Source organism: Peromyscus leucopus, chromosome 18, assembly GCF_004664715.2.
Source record: "Peromyscus leucopus breed LL Stock chromosome 18, UCI_PerLeu_2.1, whole genome shotgun sequence".
NCBI lineage: Eukaryota > Metazoa > Chordata > Mammalia > Rodentia > Cricetidae > Peromyscus > Peromyscus leucopus.
The window spans coordinates 45,777,565-45,793,231 of NC_051078.1; the positions used below are offsets into that span (position 1 = coordinate 45,777,565).

The following is a 15,667-nucleotide window of genomic DNA, read 5'->3' on the forward strand; positions in this document are numbered from 1 at the left end:
TTGATTGGAACTTTATTAGCTGTGGTCTGAGGCTGTTGGGTAGCCTACCTCCCCTCTGGCCCACCTTTAACAGACTGAGCTTTTCCATCACAATGATAACACAGTAGCACTCTGTAAAATGGGCACAATGGTCGCTGCTTTTAAATGGGCCCCTACGCACTAGAGCACACCCAGGGGAGCACATAGATTGTGGAAGCCACGTGAGGAATGGTCATAAATTGAGGCATGTTCTGCTGGGTAACAAGCTCGTAACACCACATTCTCTTTTGAGAGCAATTTAGAGACCTTTCTTAAGCTCTGTGGGGCAAATTAAGATCTTCACAAGGAAATAGTAGACGGATGGTTAGATCTTCTGATAGTTGGAGCTGTTTGAAGTTTGGGACAGACCTCTCTCTACTGCTGGTGGTGACACTGTGACCTTTGTCAAACTCATTCCTTGACTGGTTCATTCAGGTCTCCCTGAAATCCAGAGGTTGGAGGTATCATTGCCCTCTATTTACATATGGGGAAACTGAGGCTAAGTTACAGGCCCTGATGAGGTCAGTAGCTGGAGAGCCTGGCCACTCAGATGTTCTCTGCCTTAGAGCATGTGCCAATTCTTTTTTCTTTTCTGTTGGTTTTTTGGGACATGGTTTCTCTGTGTAGCCCTGGTTGTCCTTGAACTCAGAGATCCCCCTGCCTCTGCCTCCAGAGTGCTGGGATTAGAGGTGTGTGGCACCATGCCCAGCAAGCATGTGCCTTTTAACACTTGGAGCCCTGCTTCTCCTAGAACAAGACACTGACTCTTAGTGGCACACATTGCAAAGGGTTCTATGATGTCACCTGGTGGGTGGGACTAGATGATTGTGGTAATATATTGTGTACTCTAGTAAATTACCTGAGGATCAGAGGACAGAGCCAGCCACTAGCTTAGACATAAAGGCCAGACAGTGGTGGCACACACCCTTAATCCCATGACTCGGAGGCGGAGAGCATCTGGATCTCTGTGAGTTCAAGGCCACACTGGAAACAGAGCCAGGCAGTGGTAGCACACACCTTTAATCCTAGGAAGTGACATGGCTGGGCAGAGAAAGGTATATAAGGTGTGAGGCGATAGGAAAAAGTTCAGTTCAGCTGAGACCCTTTAAAGACTCAGAGGATTTCAGTCAGAGGATCTGTGGAGCTGGTGAGGTAGTAGGTGGTGACTGTGGCCTGTTCTGCTTCTCTGATCGTTTAGCGTTCACCCTGATATCTGGCTACAGGTTTTTTATTATAATACTGTTTAAGATCGAACAGCAGATGATCACTAAAGACTCTTTTTTTTTTTTTTTTAAGATACATTTATTTATTTATTATGTATACAGTTTTCTGTCTATACACAAGAGGGCGCTAGATCTCATTACAGATGGTTGTGAGCCACCATGTGGTTGCTGGGAATTGAACTCATGACCTCTGGAAGAACAGCCAGTGCTCTTAACCTCTGAGCCATCTCTCCAGCTCCCCACTAAAGACTCTTTAGTGATAAAGTTCTGTGACTTCAAGGATTCTGTTAGCTCCAATTGTAAAGGAATTGGGGGCAGGAGAAAGTCCTTTAATCTGAAGCCTGAACTTGACTGTGTTCTCAGCATCGACTTCCTGAGACTCAGTGGGATCATGTGTACCTGTGTGTGTGAATATATGCATTTAAACGAAGTCAGACCTTCAATCCAGACAGCTGCAAATCTTGGGCAAACTCCTTCATATGTAGTTGAATCTAGCTTTGTTTATCTCAAATTATTTGCTTATTTTTCACCTTTCATGTTGACTTGGCTCTTTCCCACAGACTTAAGAATACAGCCAAGTCAGCTATGCTTAGAGTTCATTTTTGCCCAGCTAGAGAAATCAAGAGTACAGGAAATAGAGTATCGGTCAGTTGTTAATTATATCCCCAGTCACTCTGCCAAAAATTGGTCCCTGCCCTAACATCAAAATAAGTCTTAAAAAAACCCAAACCATTAAGATCTGGGTGTTGGTAGCACAAGCCTTGAATCCCACACAAAAGACAGCAACCAAAACAACAGACAAACACTGGAACAGAAGAGGAGGGGAGGCACTGGTGCTCTGCACTGACCTCAGAGTGGTGCCCAGTAAGGAGCAGCGCTGCTGGAAGCTGGCTCTCCCAAGTCCAAGTTCAAACTTCTCTGCGACTCATCTCTTGCTTTGTGTTTTTGCCCTTTTGTGTTATATTACCTGGGTTGTGTTACAAGCAACAGAAGCCAACTCTAGCCAGCATAGAAAAAAACAAGTGGATAGAAGAATGAGGAGTTCTCAGACTAGAAAGAGCAGCTAACATTCACCAGGACATATCAAGGAAAGCCAGACTGGGTTGGCAGACAGACAAGGGCCTAAACACTGGTAACATTGAGACCCCAAAAGGAGCCAAATGGGCATAGAGTTAGCTGAGCCAAACCTCTCATTAGGGAGGCTGGGCCTCTTAATTGATAGTTTTAAAAGAAGACATGAAATAAGGGAACATGGCAGAACAAAAAGAATACATGTCACGGATAAGGAGACGTTTTTCTAAAGGAAAGTTGGAGTGACTAAAGGTCACTATCATGACACTGCATGTTCTTGTGTTTCTGCCTCCCAAGAGCTTAGACCGTGTTTACTCATCTGTGACTCCCCAGCACTTGGTACAGTACCCATCACATACAAGGTCATCAGTAGCTGGATGGCAGTTGCACACACCTTTAATCCCAGCACTCGGGAGGCAGAGGCAGGTGGATCTCTGTGAGTTCGAGGCCAGCCTGGTCTACATGGCAAGTTCTCGCCACCCAGGGCTGCACAGAGAAACCCTGTCTTGCATAATAAAAACAAACAAACAAACAAACAAAAACAGGTCATCAGTGGTTACTATTGAATATATGAGCAAATGGAGACACTCTTACTAGTCTTTCCAAGACTTAGGAAGGTTACAAAGTACCTCACCTGTTGACCTTACTTTTGGGGCCACATGAAGCAGTCAGTGTACCATCTTGGGGAGTGAAATCTCAATACAGCTGAGAGAAATGCAGGTGTTGGACCGTAAAGCCTTCTGCTTTCCTGGTTCTGTGCAGTTCTGAATGTGTGCTCACATGACCTGTGGTCCTCGAACACTGGTGCCCACGCCCTACCTTAGACTGACAAAGTCACCAACTCCAGGAGCTGCTGGGGGCTGTGCTCAGGATGGTGGTTTTTAAAGTCCCTGGATGATTCTAAAGGCAGCTGGAGTTGGGCGCCACCAAGCCACACTGTTGCTTTAGTTGGTGATAACTAACTGGGCTTTAACTATGTCAGCTCTGATGATTAAACATACAATGTAAATGCTGATTAGCTGTCACATGGCATATCTCCCTGGATTTCCACTCCATGCTCTCTGTTGGATATCTTTTAAATAAAAGACCTTTTCCATCTTTATACACAGAGCTAGCAAACCAAACAAAGTATTTGCCACTGAGAAGAACCAGAGCTTAGATTGGGGGTGCGGTGGCCTTATTGTAGCAAGCAGCACCAGTCATGAGTTACCCCTGTTGAAGTACCCCACTCCAAGGAAGAACTGCAATCTGGTCTCTATTTCTTTCCTTTGTTGTTGTTTTTTAAATCTGCACCCGTACTCAGTTTGCTCCTCTTGGCAATTGCTACCCTATAATATCTACCAAATGGATGCTTTTATGAGAGCTGTGATACAAAAAGCAATTTGCTTCTAGTGGGAAATCTTAGAACTGGGTCTAATGTAAAACAAAGTGAATTTTGCCCTAAGGCCAACAGTGCAATAGAAAAATTGCCTCTAAACCTAAAGCCTCTGGACTAGTCATCAGTGTGATTTCATTTGGTTTATGATGTAGGAGATAGGGGATTCAGGGTAAATGGAAATCTGTGAACAAAACGTAAATGGATACTAATTGTTACCTAAAGCAGTGCTCTTCATCAGGGGTAGTCTGCCTGGCCCCCATTGAATCCTGTCTAGGGACTTTTGACTGTCCTGTTCTGATGGTAGGGGTCATGGTATTCTACTGGAATCTATCAGGCAGAGAGGTCAGGAGTGCCACTAAACATCCCAGAGTGGTCAGGACAGTGCCCCACAGCAAAGGGTTATCTAGCCTCAAATGCCACTGGTGCTGAAACTGAGATACCCTGTTGTAGGTCAAGAGTGGAAATGAATCTATCTCATGAGCTAAAGGGATTTCCTTGTGCTTTAAGAGAGCTGGGTCTCCAGTAAACAAGAAAATCTGGTGGCAGCCCCTTGGGATGGTTTCTTGTCTGAGACAAATTGTGCTCTTCACACCCTCATCTGTTGTCTGGCAGAGTCAGCTCCACTGAAGAGGTGGTGCTTGCTAATACACTTGTAGACAGCAGTAAGTTCCATACGAGGTGCAGGTTCAGGGACACACTCTCCTATCATCACCACTTCCTTCTCTCATCCATCCTTCTGAACAGTCCTTGCCTGACACGAAGGATTGTGCTGGGTAACTGGATTTTCTGTTCTGTCATATTTCTTATATAGCATTCCAGAGGAGAGTTGAGTTTTCTTTAAAGGGGTCTGCTGAGATTACACTTTCTCTAGCAAAAGCCCTAATTGGTATGTAAAAACGAATCCACATTCTTTATGCCTGTGCGATCATGCTGTCTGAGGTAACTTTACCATCAGTTCACACAGCTGATCTATGACAGAGAAATGAGTTCAGACCTCATGTGCTTCAAATACCAAATCTAGTGCAAGTAGAGACAGTCTACCCCACTCCCTGAGGTGTCTGTAGGTGAATGGGTGAACATCACAATTGCTAACCCTTATTAGACATTTCCTACTTGCTAGAATGACCTGACCTCTCAGAGAATTGCATGTATTCATTTCTTGAACCCTTACCCCAGCTGCAGGAAGGGACTCTTGTTTTCTATGTCCCGTTTACAGATGTGGACCTGGGATAGCAGGTGTGGTGCTGTATTAAGTAAGTTAGCCAAGGAACAGTGCTAACGAGTGAAATCAGGCCGACTTGAGCAGCATCTTGCTCAGAAGCCAAGCTCCCAAGCAGTTCACTGGCCACTTATCTGGCAGGGGAGAGTGTGATACACAAGTTCTAAATCATGCCTCGATTGCTTTGGTATTAGGCTTCCCTTAATTGAGGTTTATTAATCTACAATGCAGATTTGACCCTACAGTCACATTTCTTCACTCCCTATGTGTTGGGAGCAGGCTGTTGCAGCTCAGCCCCTCTACTGGACATGACGTTTGTTCTCACCAAATCAATTGCAAGGAAGAAGGTGCCTCTCTGCTTGCCTGTGTGCTGTTTGGAATTTTAGAAACGGCTGTAATGTGTATGGACGGCACTGAGTAGGGAGTCATTCACTGCTTACTGGGATTGCAGATGCCACCACCACGCCTTGTCTCTTGAGAACTTTCTTCTTGGCTTTCAGACACCCATCTTCCTTTTGAAAGTAATATTTCTATTTTATGTGTATGGTGTTTTGCCTGCTTATATTTCTGTGCACCACATGCTACCTAGTGCTCATAGAGGCCAGAAGAGGGTGTCCTGTGGCCCTGGAATTGGAGTTAAAGATAGTTGTGAGCTGCTGTGTGGATGCTGGGAATCGAACTCGGTCCTCTAGAGGAGCAAACAGTGCTCTTTCAAATGCTGGAACATCTCTCCAGCCCCTCAGATACCCTTCTTGCTTCTTACGTGTCTGAATTTCAGTGTGTACATGTGGAAAGAGAGAGTGAGCTGATTTGGGTCTCTGAGAAAGGCACGGCACCGTCGGAGGACTCTGCCCTTGTGACCGCATCTCAGTTGATTAACTTCTAGAGGCTTCAGCTCCAAGTCCATACCCTGAATTTGAGTTAGGCTTCAAAATACAACATTTGGAGGAGAATCAAGATTCAGACATTCAATTTGTATTCATGACTTGCTTGATTCACTCCATCCATGGGTGCCAGAGAGTAGGCTTAGGGTAGGAAGGCAGCTATTCAGAGGTAACATGAGGGAACTTGCTCTCTCTCTCTCTCTCTCTCTCTCTCTCTCTCTCTCTCTCTCTCTCTCTCTCTCTGGTTTTTTTTTTTTTTGTGTGTGTGTGTGTGTGTGTGTGTGTGTGTGTGTGTGTGTGTGTGTGTGTGTGTAAATGGAATGAGTCAGCCCTGGTGTATATATTAAATCACTTCTATAATGTGTTGCCTGGAGGTGTACACACACATAAAGAATGCATTAAAAACTGATGAAATCCAAATAAAGCCTACACCTCAGTTAGTGCTGTTGTGCTGAAGTCATCTTTGTTTCCTGCTTTGACAGGATGCTGTGGTTATTTACGATGCTGCTTGCCATGGTGGCAGCTAGGTGAAGAGCTTGGAGATATCCTGTGCTGGTTTGCTGGTTTTTCACTTCTCACGGCTTGAACTATTTAAAAATTAAAAGGTTGTGAGGTTATTTTGAAAGCTTCCCCCCACCAGGAGAAATAATCTATGAATAGTGACAGCATGGGTAATTTCAGAAACGTGCTAGGTACTAGATAATTCCATTTACAGGGGACTACAGGAGGCAAAAGTAGCCCCTGAAGTCAGTAGTTGAGAGCAGAGGACAGTGACTGAGAGGGAGATGAGAGAACTTGGGGTGATGGAAATCGTTTTCATCTGGTGTGGGATAGTTGTTGCTCAGATCATAAATGGTCAAAACTGACCAAAGTGAGCACTTTACAGTGGGGCATGTTACTTCATGAAACCGTATGTCCGTGTACATGTGTGCATTTCTATGTGTGGGAAACAGAACGAGTTTTAAAAGCAAAGGTAAGGAAGTCCTGGGCGCCTGTTGCTTCCTAAGCATCTTCGCCTTGTCTGCAGCTGTGACAGTCTCCACACCTGTGTCCTGATGACTGCCACACTGTCCCTTCATCCCTCCCACCTGCTCTTTCCCATGAGGACATCCAAAGCAGGGGAGGACGAGGCTCAGAGAGGGCTGGGGCCCTTCTGGGGTGCAGATGGAAATGATGACCATGAGGAAGACGTCTAGGGGGACTGGAGAGTGACAGATGGAGACAGGCTGGTTGTCCTGGGAAGTGTGTTTAAGGGACAGGAAGAGAACCCCAGGTGTGATTTATGATATTATTCAAGGAAACCGGGGGTGAAAAATCACAGACAGCAAGAAGAGAGAGGGTTCCAGGGGGTATCCTCGGATGAGACGCTGTCAGAGTAGACTGAAGAGCTAGAAGACAGCTGGTAGCTTTCAGAAAGTTGTGGGAAGACTGTATGTTGTTCGTCCTCTAATCTGTCCTTTGTATCTCAGGATATGGCACAATCATTCATTCTGCAGTCCTCACAGGGACATGGGAGTAATCCTACAAGCCTTTCATCCTTTTTACATTTAAGTGGTCCTCAAGACCCGTGGACACTGCTTCTAAATAAGTGTTTCTCCTTTCCCACAATTCCTCTCTATTTTCTTTTCTTGTTGGGGGGCTGGGGAGGATTTTCGAGAAAGGGTTTATCTGTGTAGCTTTGTGCCTTTCCTAGAACTCACTCGGTAGCCCAGGCTGGCCTCAAACTCACAGAGATCTGCCTGGCTCTGCCTCCCGAGTGCTGGGATTAAAGGCGTGCACCACCACCGCCCGGCTGATTCCTCTCTATTTTCAATGCCCTTGTCCATTCACTCTCGTGTCCATTCACTCTCGTGTCCATTCACTCTCGATTGGACTACAATAGCCTGCAATCTTCTTGTTTACCCAGCCTTCCTCTCAGTGATTTTTGTAACAATTCTATCTGATTATATCAGTTCCATGTTGAAAAGAGCTATGCAAAGAGTCTTTATTTCCCATAGCTGATGTTTGTAACCGAAATCTAAGAAGAGAATGAAAATTATTCAGGAATGTGGGAACGTAAACATGCACATGGATCTTGGCAAAAATATGGCTCTAATTAGACACTCAAATCGGCTTAGCACCCCAAAGGGTTTAATATGTTGAGTCTAAACTCAAGGTCATCTGTGAGCAAGTTTGGGGCAAGCTGGTTTCTGACTGCCAAACCAATGCCTTCAGGGGCTGTTCTTCTCTTCACTAGCCCCTTAAGGACCAGCAATACATATATGATGGGCAACTTCCAGAATGTGCTGTACGCTGCCATTTTAACGTCTTTATGTGTGCATTCTCCTTGCTAGCATGCCAGGCAGCCTTTTCTTCTCTCTGCTTCAGGTGTCACTTGGAAGTTCTTTCTCTGAGCACTCTTGAGTAGCCCTTGTTCTCTCCTGCTCCTCTAGCGTTCACTGTACCCCATGAGAAGCAGTAGTTATTTATAGATATGTCTCCCCATATGGACTTGGGCTTGGCTGTGTTGTTTTATTCATGCCTGGAGCCTACGTAGAATCTGTCATGTAGAATATATAAACAAAAGGACTGACCTACTAAAGAGTAACTGTGTGGCTTCTTTTGCTCGTAGATGCCCTTAGTCAAACTACGGAATGGCTGAAAGAGTCAATGGATGAAGAATTCCTTTCTGAGACTGCTGTAGCTCCCAGAGCTGAACAGAGTCCCACCCCAAGCCTAAGCCCTCTGTTGGTGCTGAATAATTGTTACTTGAAACTACTTCAGTGGGATTATCAGACAAAGGTCTTACCAGAGGTGCGTGGCTTTTGCTCCACCAGGATGTCCAGCATTTTAATTCTTGAGTTTTGACCCTGAATCAGATGGCCTGTCTGTGTTGCATATGATAAAAACGAGAATGTGGATATGACATTGCTTGTTTTACATGTTCATGGCATTGTGCTTCCCTTTCTATTTTTACATTTTAAATAAATATGCTAGACACTGGTGACAGATGGGACACGACTTCAGGAGCTGACAGAGAAGCTGAATCAATTGAAAATGATTGCCTGCTTGTCCCTAATTACCAACAACATGGTGGGTGCTGTCACAGAAGGCCTGCCTGAGCTTGCAAACAGGCTCAAACGGATCTCAGCTGTTCTACTTGAAGGCATGAATAAAGAGTAAGTTCTTCATGTATGTATCTGCTCCCTGACATAGGAAGGTTCTAAATGTGGATACATGGCCTCATGCATAACCTTGGCCATGAGGCTGCCACAGTCACTACTGGCTTTAAAGTCCCTCACCTTCTTTCTACGGTGTTTTTTAGCATCTCAAAAGTTCTAGCTGTCCTTTCATGGGACAGCAGAGATGTGTCCCATGACACATGCCAGGATGCATGTCGCATTTCCCCTTTCAGTGGTGTGCACAGAAGCTTTTCTGTGACGGTGCTGAGGAAAAGCAAAAGCAGAATCTCCGGAACTGCTTTGTCAAAGTGGACTTCTAGATCGGATGGGGTCTACTCTATCCTTTCTCTCTCATGAGACAGTAACTGACTTGAATGGATCCAACCTATGAAGGTTTTAAAATAGACACAGTTCTGTCTAATAGAAGCCTGATGAAAGTTTTGCGTTTGCTAAATTCACCTCCAGTCTAGCTCTTTCATTGACTGTTAGAATCCCACTTGGATTTCTGCCTTCAGGTCTATCCCACGGAGACACTGTCTTGTCAGTGTTTCTGTGGCTCTCACACAGGTCAGCTCCCCCGCTGCTCTGCCTCTCAGTGTTTTTAGGCCTTTGTCCTCTGTTCTGCCACTGAAGGGACATGCACTTGTCTTCCTCTGTTAGAAAGAACATAAGCCATGTGATAAAACCTAGAGTAGTAATCTTAAGTGGCTTGGGATCCACATTTCTCATTTTAGGCTGAAACTCAGAGGAGAGGGTTTGTCTTGGGCTTTGAGGAGAAATGGTCAAACTGAGGCTCAGCTTGTCTTACTCAGAGGCCTACCCTTTCTCCTGACCGATACCTTACTACTGCCACACACCTTAGTTCGTGTTTCAGGACCCAAGACCCATACAGAAACAGTATCTTCCTCTGTCGTTGCATCTGTGGTCTGTCTCCACATCTCTTCGCACTGGGAACTGTTGCTTTCCAGAAGTGTTTACTGAGCATCCAGTGCTGCCAAGTGTTAATATGAAGCCTATAGAAACAACATGTAGAAACTAAGAGGACAAGCTTTCAGATCAGGTGACCAGGTCACACTGAGCTCTGTAACTGCCTTATCACGTATGACTGAAAAGTTCCTGAGCCTTATTTTCTCATGTAGAAAGAGAATGATAGAGGCTAGGAAGGCCCTATTATTATTATTATAATGTATATATAATAATAATAATAAATAATGGCTCAGTGGGTAAAGTGCTTGATTTGCAAGTGAGGGCCTGAGTTTGGCTCCTGCAGCACCCATGTGAAAGTCCAGCATGGAGGAATGTCTGTAATCCTGGGCTGTCCAGGTCAATAGAGAAACAGATCCTGGGTACTTGCTAGCAAGCCAGTCTATCCAAAATAGCTAGCTCCAGGTTCAGAGAGTGACCCTATCTCTAGAAATAGGGTGGAGAGTAATAGAAGAAGACACCTGAAGCTTACCTGTGGCCTTGACATGAACGCACATGAGTGAGCACCCCCCCCCCCAACATACACATAGCAAGGAGAATAATAATCTTCCCTACTTTGGAGCTGTGAGAATAAAAGATGATTAATAAGAGAATCTTTGCACAGGTGTCTGGCACACAGTGAATGTTAGTTATTAGTGACTGTTTTGGTGTTCAGGGTCCTCCTTATAGCTTTACTTCACTGTTGACTGGCTGTTTCACATAATAGAAAACATTCCTTTATAGGAAATGAATACATTCACTGCCCAAATACTCATGTTATAGATGGAGTAACAGCATTTGTAATGTAAAACAAGTAGATGACCTCAAGTCACTGGTGGGCCTACATGTCATATGGTTTGGTGACATGTCACACAGACAGGCAAGGTTTTGTCTTTATTGTGAAGAGGAAACCTTGGCCCATATTAAAATTTAATTTTTTCCTTTAGCCTACAAACATTCTGACTAAAAGCAGGAAAAAGCTAAAACGCTACTCTATAGTGGATTAAAACTTTTCAGAAGGAAAAGATTCCAGTTAAGGCAGAACAGCAGTGATGATCTACCACTTCCATGCTTTTCTCACAAGTGTCTACTGTTCACTAACATCCTGCTACAAGCTCACTCGGGCACAGAGCAAGTCCAGCCGTGGAGCCTGGATTTGAACCAAGGTCTTCCCCACATCAGACTTAAGTCCTAATTTACTCTGTTGTGCTACCTCCTGTCACTAGGTCCCCTCTCATTCTTTAGTTCACATTTCTCACAGCAATACATAAGAACCTTTTCTATACAATGAGATACCATTTTTCAATTATTCTTTAATAGTGCAGATCTAAAAACACCCTCACTAATTCTCTTTATTGATTAAATAACTTACTCCTTAATTTTGTAATGTCTAGACTGTGTTTGGGATTATTTGTTAATTACTGTAAAGGGGTAATAGGGAGTTAACTGCCTTTGGTCATGATCAGTCTAGAATTTCAGGTAATTTGGTCTCAATATTTTTGTTGGTTTTGACTGGTGTTATAGATATACTGCTATAGGCACAGAAAAATTAATTTTTTTCTACTCAACTTCATGAACTCATTAAAAAATATCTATGAAGGCCGGGCGGTGGTGGTGCACACCTTTAATCCCAGCACTCGGGAGGCAGAGCCAGGAGGATCTCTGTGAGTTCGAGGCCAGCCTGGGCTACCAAGTGAGTTCCAGGAAAGGCGCAAAGCTACACAGAGAAACCCTGTCTCGAAAAACCAAAAAAAAAAAAAAAAAAATCTATGAGATGGTTAAAAGCACTTGGCTGCTTGGGTTCAGTCCCCAGCACCTACCTGGCAGCTCACAACTGTCTATAACTCTAGTTCTGGAGGATCTGATGACCTCTTCTGGGCTCCATAGGAACTGGGCATCTATATGGTGTACATATGTGCATGCAGGTGAAATATTCATATGTAAGATAAAGCTTTCAAAATGTATATTAATGAATCCACTCATATCAGTGGGCTTAAGAAGTAAATGGATATTTTCTGTCCCCTTTGCTAAACCTGTGAAAATGGGGTTTTACATGTATACATTTGCTTTTCTGTCAGACATGGGGTACACAATTACATGGTTTTCAGCACTAAAAAATCTATTATGTGAGAGCAATGGTAGTTGGGAGAGGCACTATTTCCTGTTCAGTCTATAAAAACAATTCGTATTGCTGTAAGAGAAAATTGGCATGCATCTGTAGTAAGCATATTTAAAAACAAAACAAAAAGATTCCTGAAGACCCAGACTTGGCCTGATGCAGTTTGCTCTGTGTTTTCTAGGACCTTTAATTTGAAGGAAGCCCTGAATTCTATTGGTGTTCAGACTTGTGCTGAAGTTAATAAGGCCCTGAAAGAGAGAGACTTGCCTACTTTAAATGCTGAGGTCCAAGCTAATCTTGTCGGTCAGTTTTCAAGCCTTGAAGAGAAGGGCAATCCTGTCTGCACCTTGATGGGTGAGTTCTCTTTATTTTTAAACCAGTTTCTGCTTCAGTTCAATTTGCTTTGACCTCTGGTATCTGACAGTGTTTACCTGTCAGTCTCATTTTAGTGTTAAATGCAGTACTAATTCAGAATTCAGATTTTGGATTTTCAGATTAGGGATGTGTAATCCATCACATCCATTCCAGTGTTCTATAACAAAACAAACAAAATGCCCAGCAACATCAAGAACACCTGTGATACACCTTGAATTTTAGGTAAAAGATACTGCCTTACTATTGCTGTGTGGAAATACCATGACCAAAAGCAGCCTGGGGAGGAAAGGGTTTATTTCACTCACAGTTCGTCAAAAGCAGCAAGAGCCGAAACCTAGAGGCCGGCTGATTCAGAGACTGTGGAGCTCTTACTGGCTTGCTTACATGGCTTGTTCAGCCTGCTTTTTTCTATACCCCAGGACCACCAGCTCGGGGTGGCCCTACGCAACGGTCTAGGCCCTCCCTCATGGATCACTAAATTAAGAAAATGCGGCCAGGTGGTGGTGGCACACGCCTTTAATCCCAGCACTCGGGAGGCAGAGGCAGGCGGGATCTCTGTGAGTTTGAGGCCAGCCTGGGCTACAGAGTGAGTTCCAGGAAAGGTGCAAAGCTACACAGAGAAACCCTGTCTCGAAAAATCAAAAAAAAAAAAAAAAAAGAAAAGAAAATGCTCAGCCGGATCTTACAGAGGCATTTTCTCAACTGAGGCTCCCTCCTCTCTGATGACTTTAGCTAAGTTGACATAAACTAGTCAGCACAGATACTTAACATTTACTTTTGGAGGACAAATATTACAAGTATAAAGAAAATTGATGTTTTCATAGATCTCACTTCTCTGTTGAGCACCTATCATAACTGTCCAGCCAATGGACTTTATGGAGACAGTGTGGCGCTGTGGAAATGCTGGGTGAACCTGCAGCTCAAGCTTGCTCTTGGCACACTCACAGAATGAGGCACTGGTTCTGTCATGAGCACACCGAGAACGGAGATCCCTCCTCGGTCAGAGTTGGAGAGTCAAGGGCTGGAACCGGGAGGCATCCTGGCGGGCTCTCACTGTGCTTGCTGTCAGGCTGGGCTGCAGAATTGGCGGCATGGAGCATGCACTGGGACTCTTGCAGCCACCTGTGACTGGTTAAAAGGGGCAGTTGTTTCCTCCTGCAGCCCAGAGGGCCAGGGATGGGGCCGGCTGCTGACGGTGCCATGGAGACTTTGGTTCCCCCTCATCTCTCAGCACTGCCCCTCTCCTGGATGCCTACACACTAAGGTGGCTTGCTCTGCCATTGGCCTGCCATGCTTAAGTCACACAAAGCCAGGAGTCTCATCCCTGTTAGCTAGCAGTGGCCCAGCATGGAGTCCCATTGGCTGTAAGTGGCCAACCTAGGTCAGGTTCTGTCCTTGAATTGGTCGTGGTGATGAGAGCAAAGACTTAATCTTGAGATGTGTCCTCACTTCGGGCGCAGTCTGTGAACCTGAGTGTCAGTGAGCGTGGAGGAGAACTGCTCCCTACACAAAGCAGGGCGCTGTTAGCATGAGAGAAGACAGAGGCGGTGTCTGTAAAATGTGCTCAGTTGCTGCAGGGGCTGAACAGTCAAGCCTAGGGGGAGGAAGAGAGGACATTCTGGGATTAATCTGTGAGCTTCCCAAGTACACACTAACAGTGTGGCACATTTTATTGTGGATTCAGGGGCTCTGCGATGATTTTTCTTATTCTTATTCCTGGGAACATAGGATATTGGAAGTTCAGGCTGCACAGGCTACTTAGCTGGTCCAAGGCTTCACCTTGACCCCAGAAAGGTCAGTGCCAGGGTACAGCGCTGTGGCAGCAGAGGCTGCTACCAAGAGGGACAGTTGATGAGGATGATGGCACAGCCACTCATCACGGCCCTTCCCTCCTACCTCCATGCCGAGCTGCTCCGCCCTTTGTTTCCCGAGGAGCAGCTGCAGTCAGAGATCTTGCTCCTCCACGTGCTGCTGCCTCCCCACTGGTGTGCAGACCTCCTGAGTCCGGGGATGTTTGCTGTCTCTGTTCCTCCACATGGGACTGAGTCTAGAGATGGCATTTAATGCATACTATAAAGTGCCCATGGCTAACTAACAAACAGGGCAGTGCCCACGGCTAACTAACAAACAGGGCAGTGCCCACGGCTAACTAACTAACAGGGCAGTGCCCACGGCTAACTAACAAACAGGGCAGTGCCCACGGCTAACTAACTAACAAACAGGGCAGTGCCCACGGCTAACTAACAGGGCAGTGCCCATGGCTAACTAACAAACAGGGCAGTGCCCACGGCTAACTAACTAACAAACAGGGCAGTGCCCACGGCTAACTAACTAACAAACAGGGCAGTGCCCACGGCTAATTAACTAACTAACAGGGCAGTGCCCATGGCTAACTAACTAACAGGGCAGTGCCCATACCCAAATAACTAACAGGTAGCGTTGGGATTCTTACTTTGCCTGTCTGGCTCCAGGGTTCCTATTCCTACTTGTGTTTCAGGCAGAGCTGGAGCCCTGAACTCACATGTGTCTGTGCCCTGGATATCAAATGGGGAAGGAGGGGGGCAGGAGATGCCTCTTAAAATCTGGGAAAGCAGCTTTTGTTCCCAGCTCTCCCCAGGGCAGCTTTGCCTGTTGTTCTGCACATTGAAAGTATTTTTAATCTTATTCAAAGTATCGTTTCCTTAGCTACTTGAGTGGCTGTCTTGAGTGTCTCTCTTTTGACTCTGGAAGACAAGAACAGCCTTTGGCAGGGACTCCATTTGGCTGCTTCAAACTGAACAAATGCTTCTGTAGTCTTGGCCTGAAAACCTGACTTGTCCAAAGAGGAGGCAGAACTACTTGTTGACATAATAACCATTTTGAAAGGATTTCATTTTTAGGCTTTCTTGTGACAAAGTGCTTGGATTGTGATGAAGTTAGGCCCAGGTCTGCAAGAGACAGAAAATTCACAGGGTGTTTGCATGATGAGAAACTAGCATAAATTAAGCACTTAGATCTTGGCATATAGAAGGCTCTGGCAGTGCTGGCCATGGCTCTCCCTGTGCATGGCGCCCATGCTGTGCCAGTGCTGGCCATGGCTCTCCCTGTGCATGGCGCCCATGCTCTGCCAGTGCTGGCCATGGCTCTCCCTGTGCATGGCACCCATGCTCTGCCACCCTGTATTCTCAGTTGATGTGAGTCCATTTGCCAAGGGCATTACACCTCTCACCATGCCATAACCCTTTGAAACAATAATTAGTGAGTTTTCTTTCAAACC

At 45.3% G+C, this 15,667-nt stretch overlaps 1 protein-coding gene across 2 annotated transcripts in view; it reads left to right on the forward strand.

Annotated features, from left to right (window-relative positions):
• Positions 1-15,667, forward strand: part of Tcp11l2 (t-complex 11 like 2) — a 35,343-nt gene that overhangs the window by 17,173 nt on the left and 2,503 nt on the right. For both annotated transcript variants that reach the window (XM_028883623.2, XM_037196896.1), the window contains 3 exons: positions 8,405-8,586; positions 8,770-8,951; positions 12,218-12,390. In XM_028883623.2, coding sequence (XP_028739456.1) covers positions 8,405-8,586; positions 8,770-8,951; positions 12,218-12,390 — 537 coding nt within the window. The remainder of the gene's footprint in view (positions 1-8,404; positions 8,587-8,769; positions 8,952-12,217; positions 12,391-15,667) is intronic.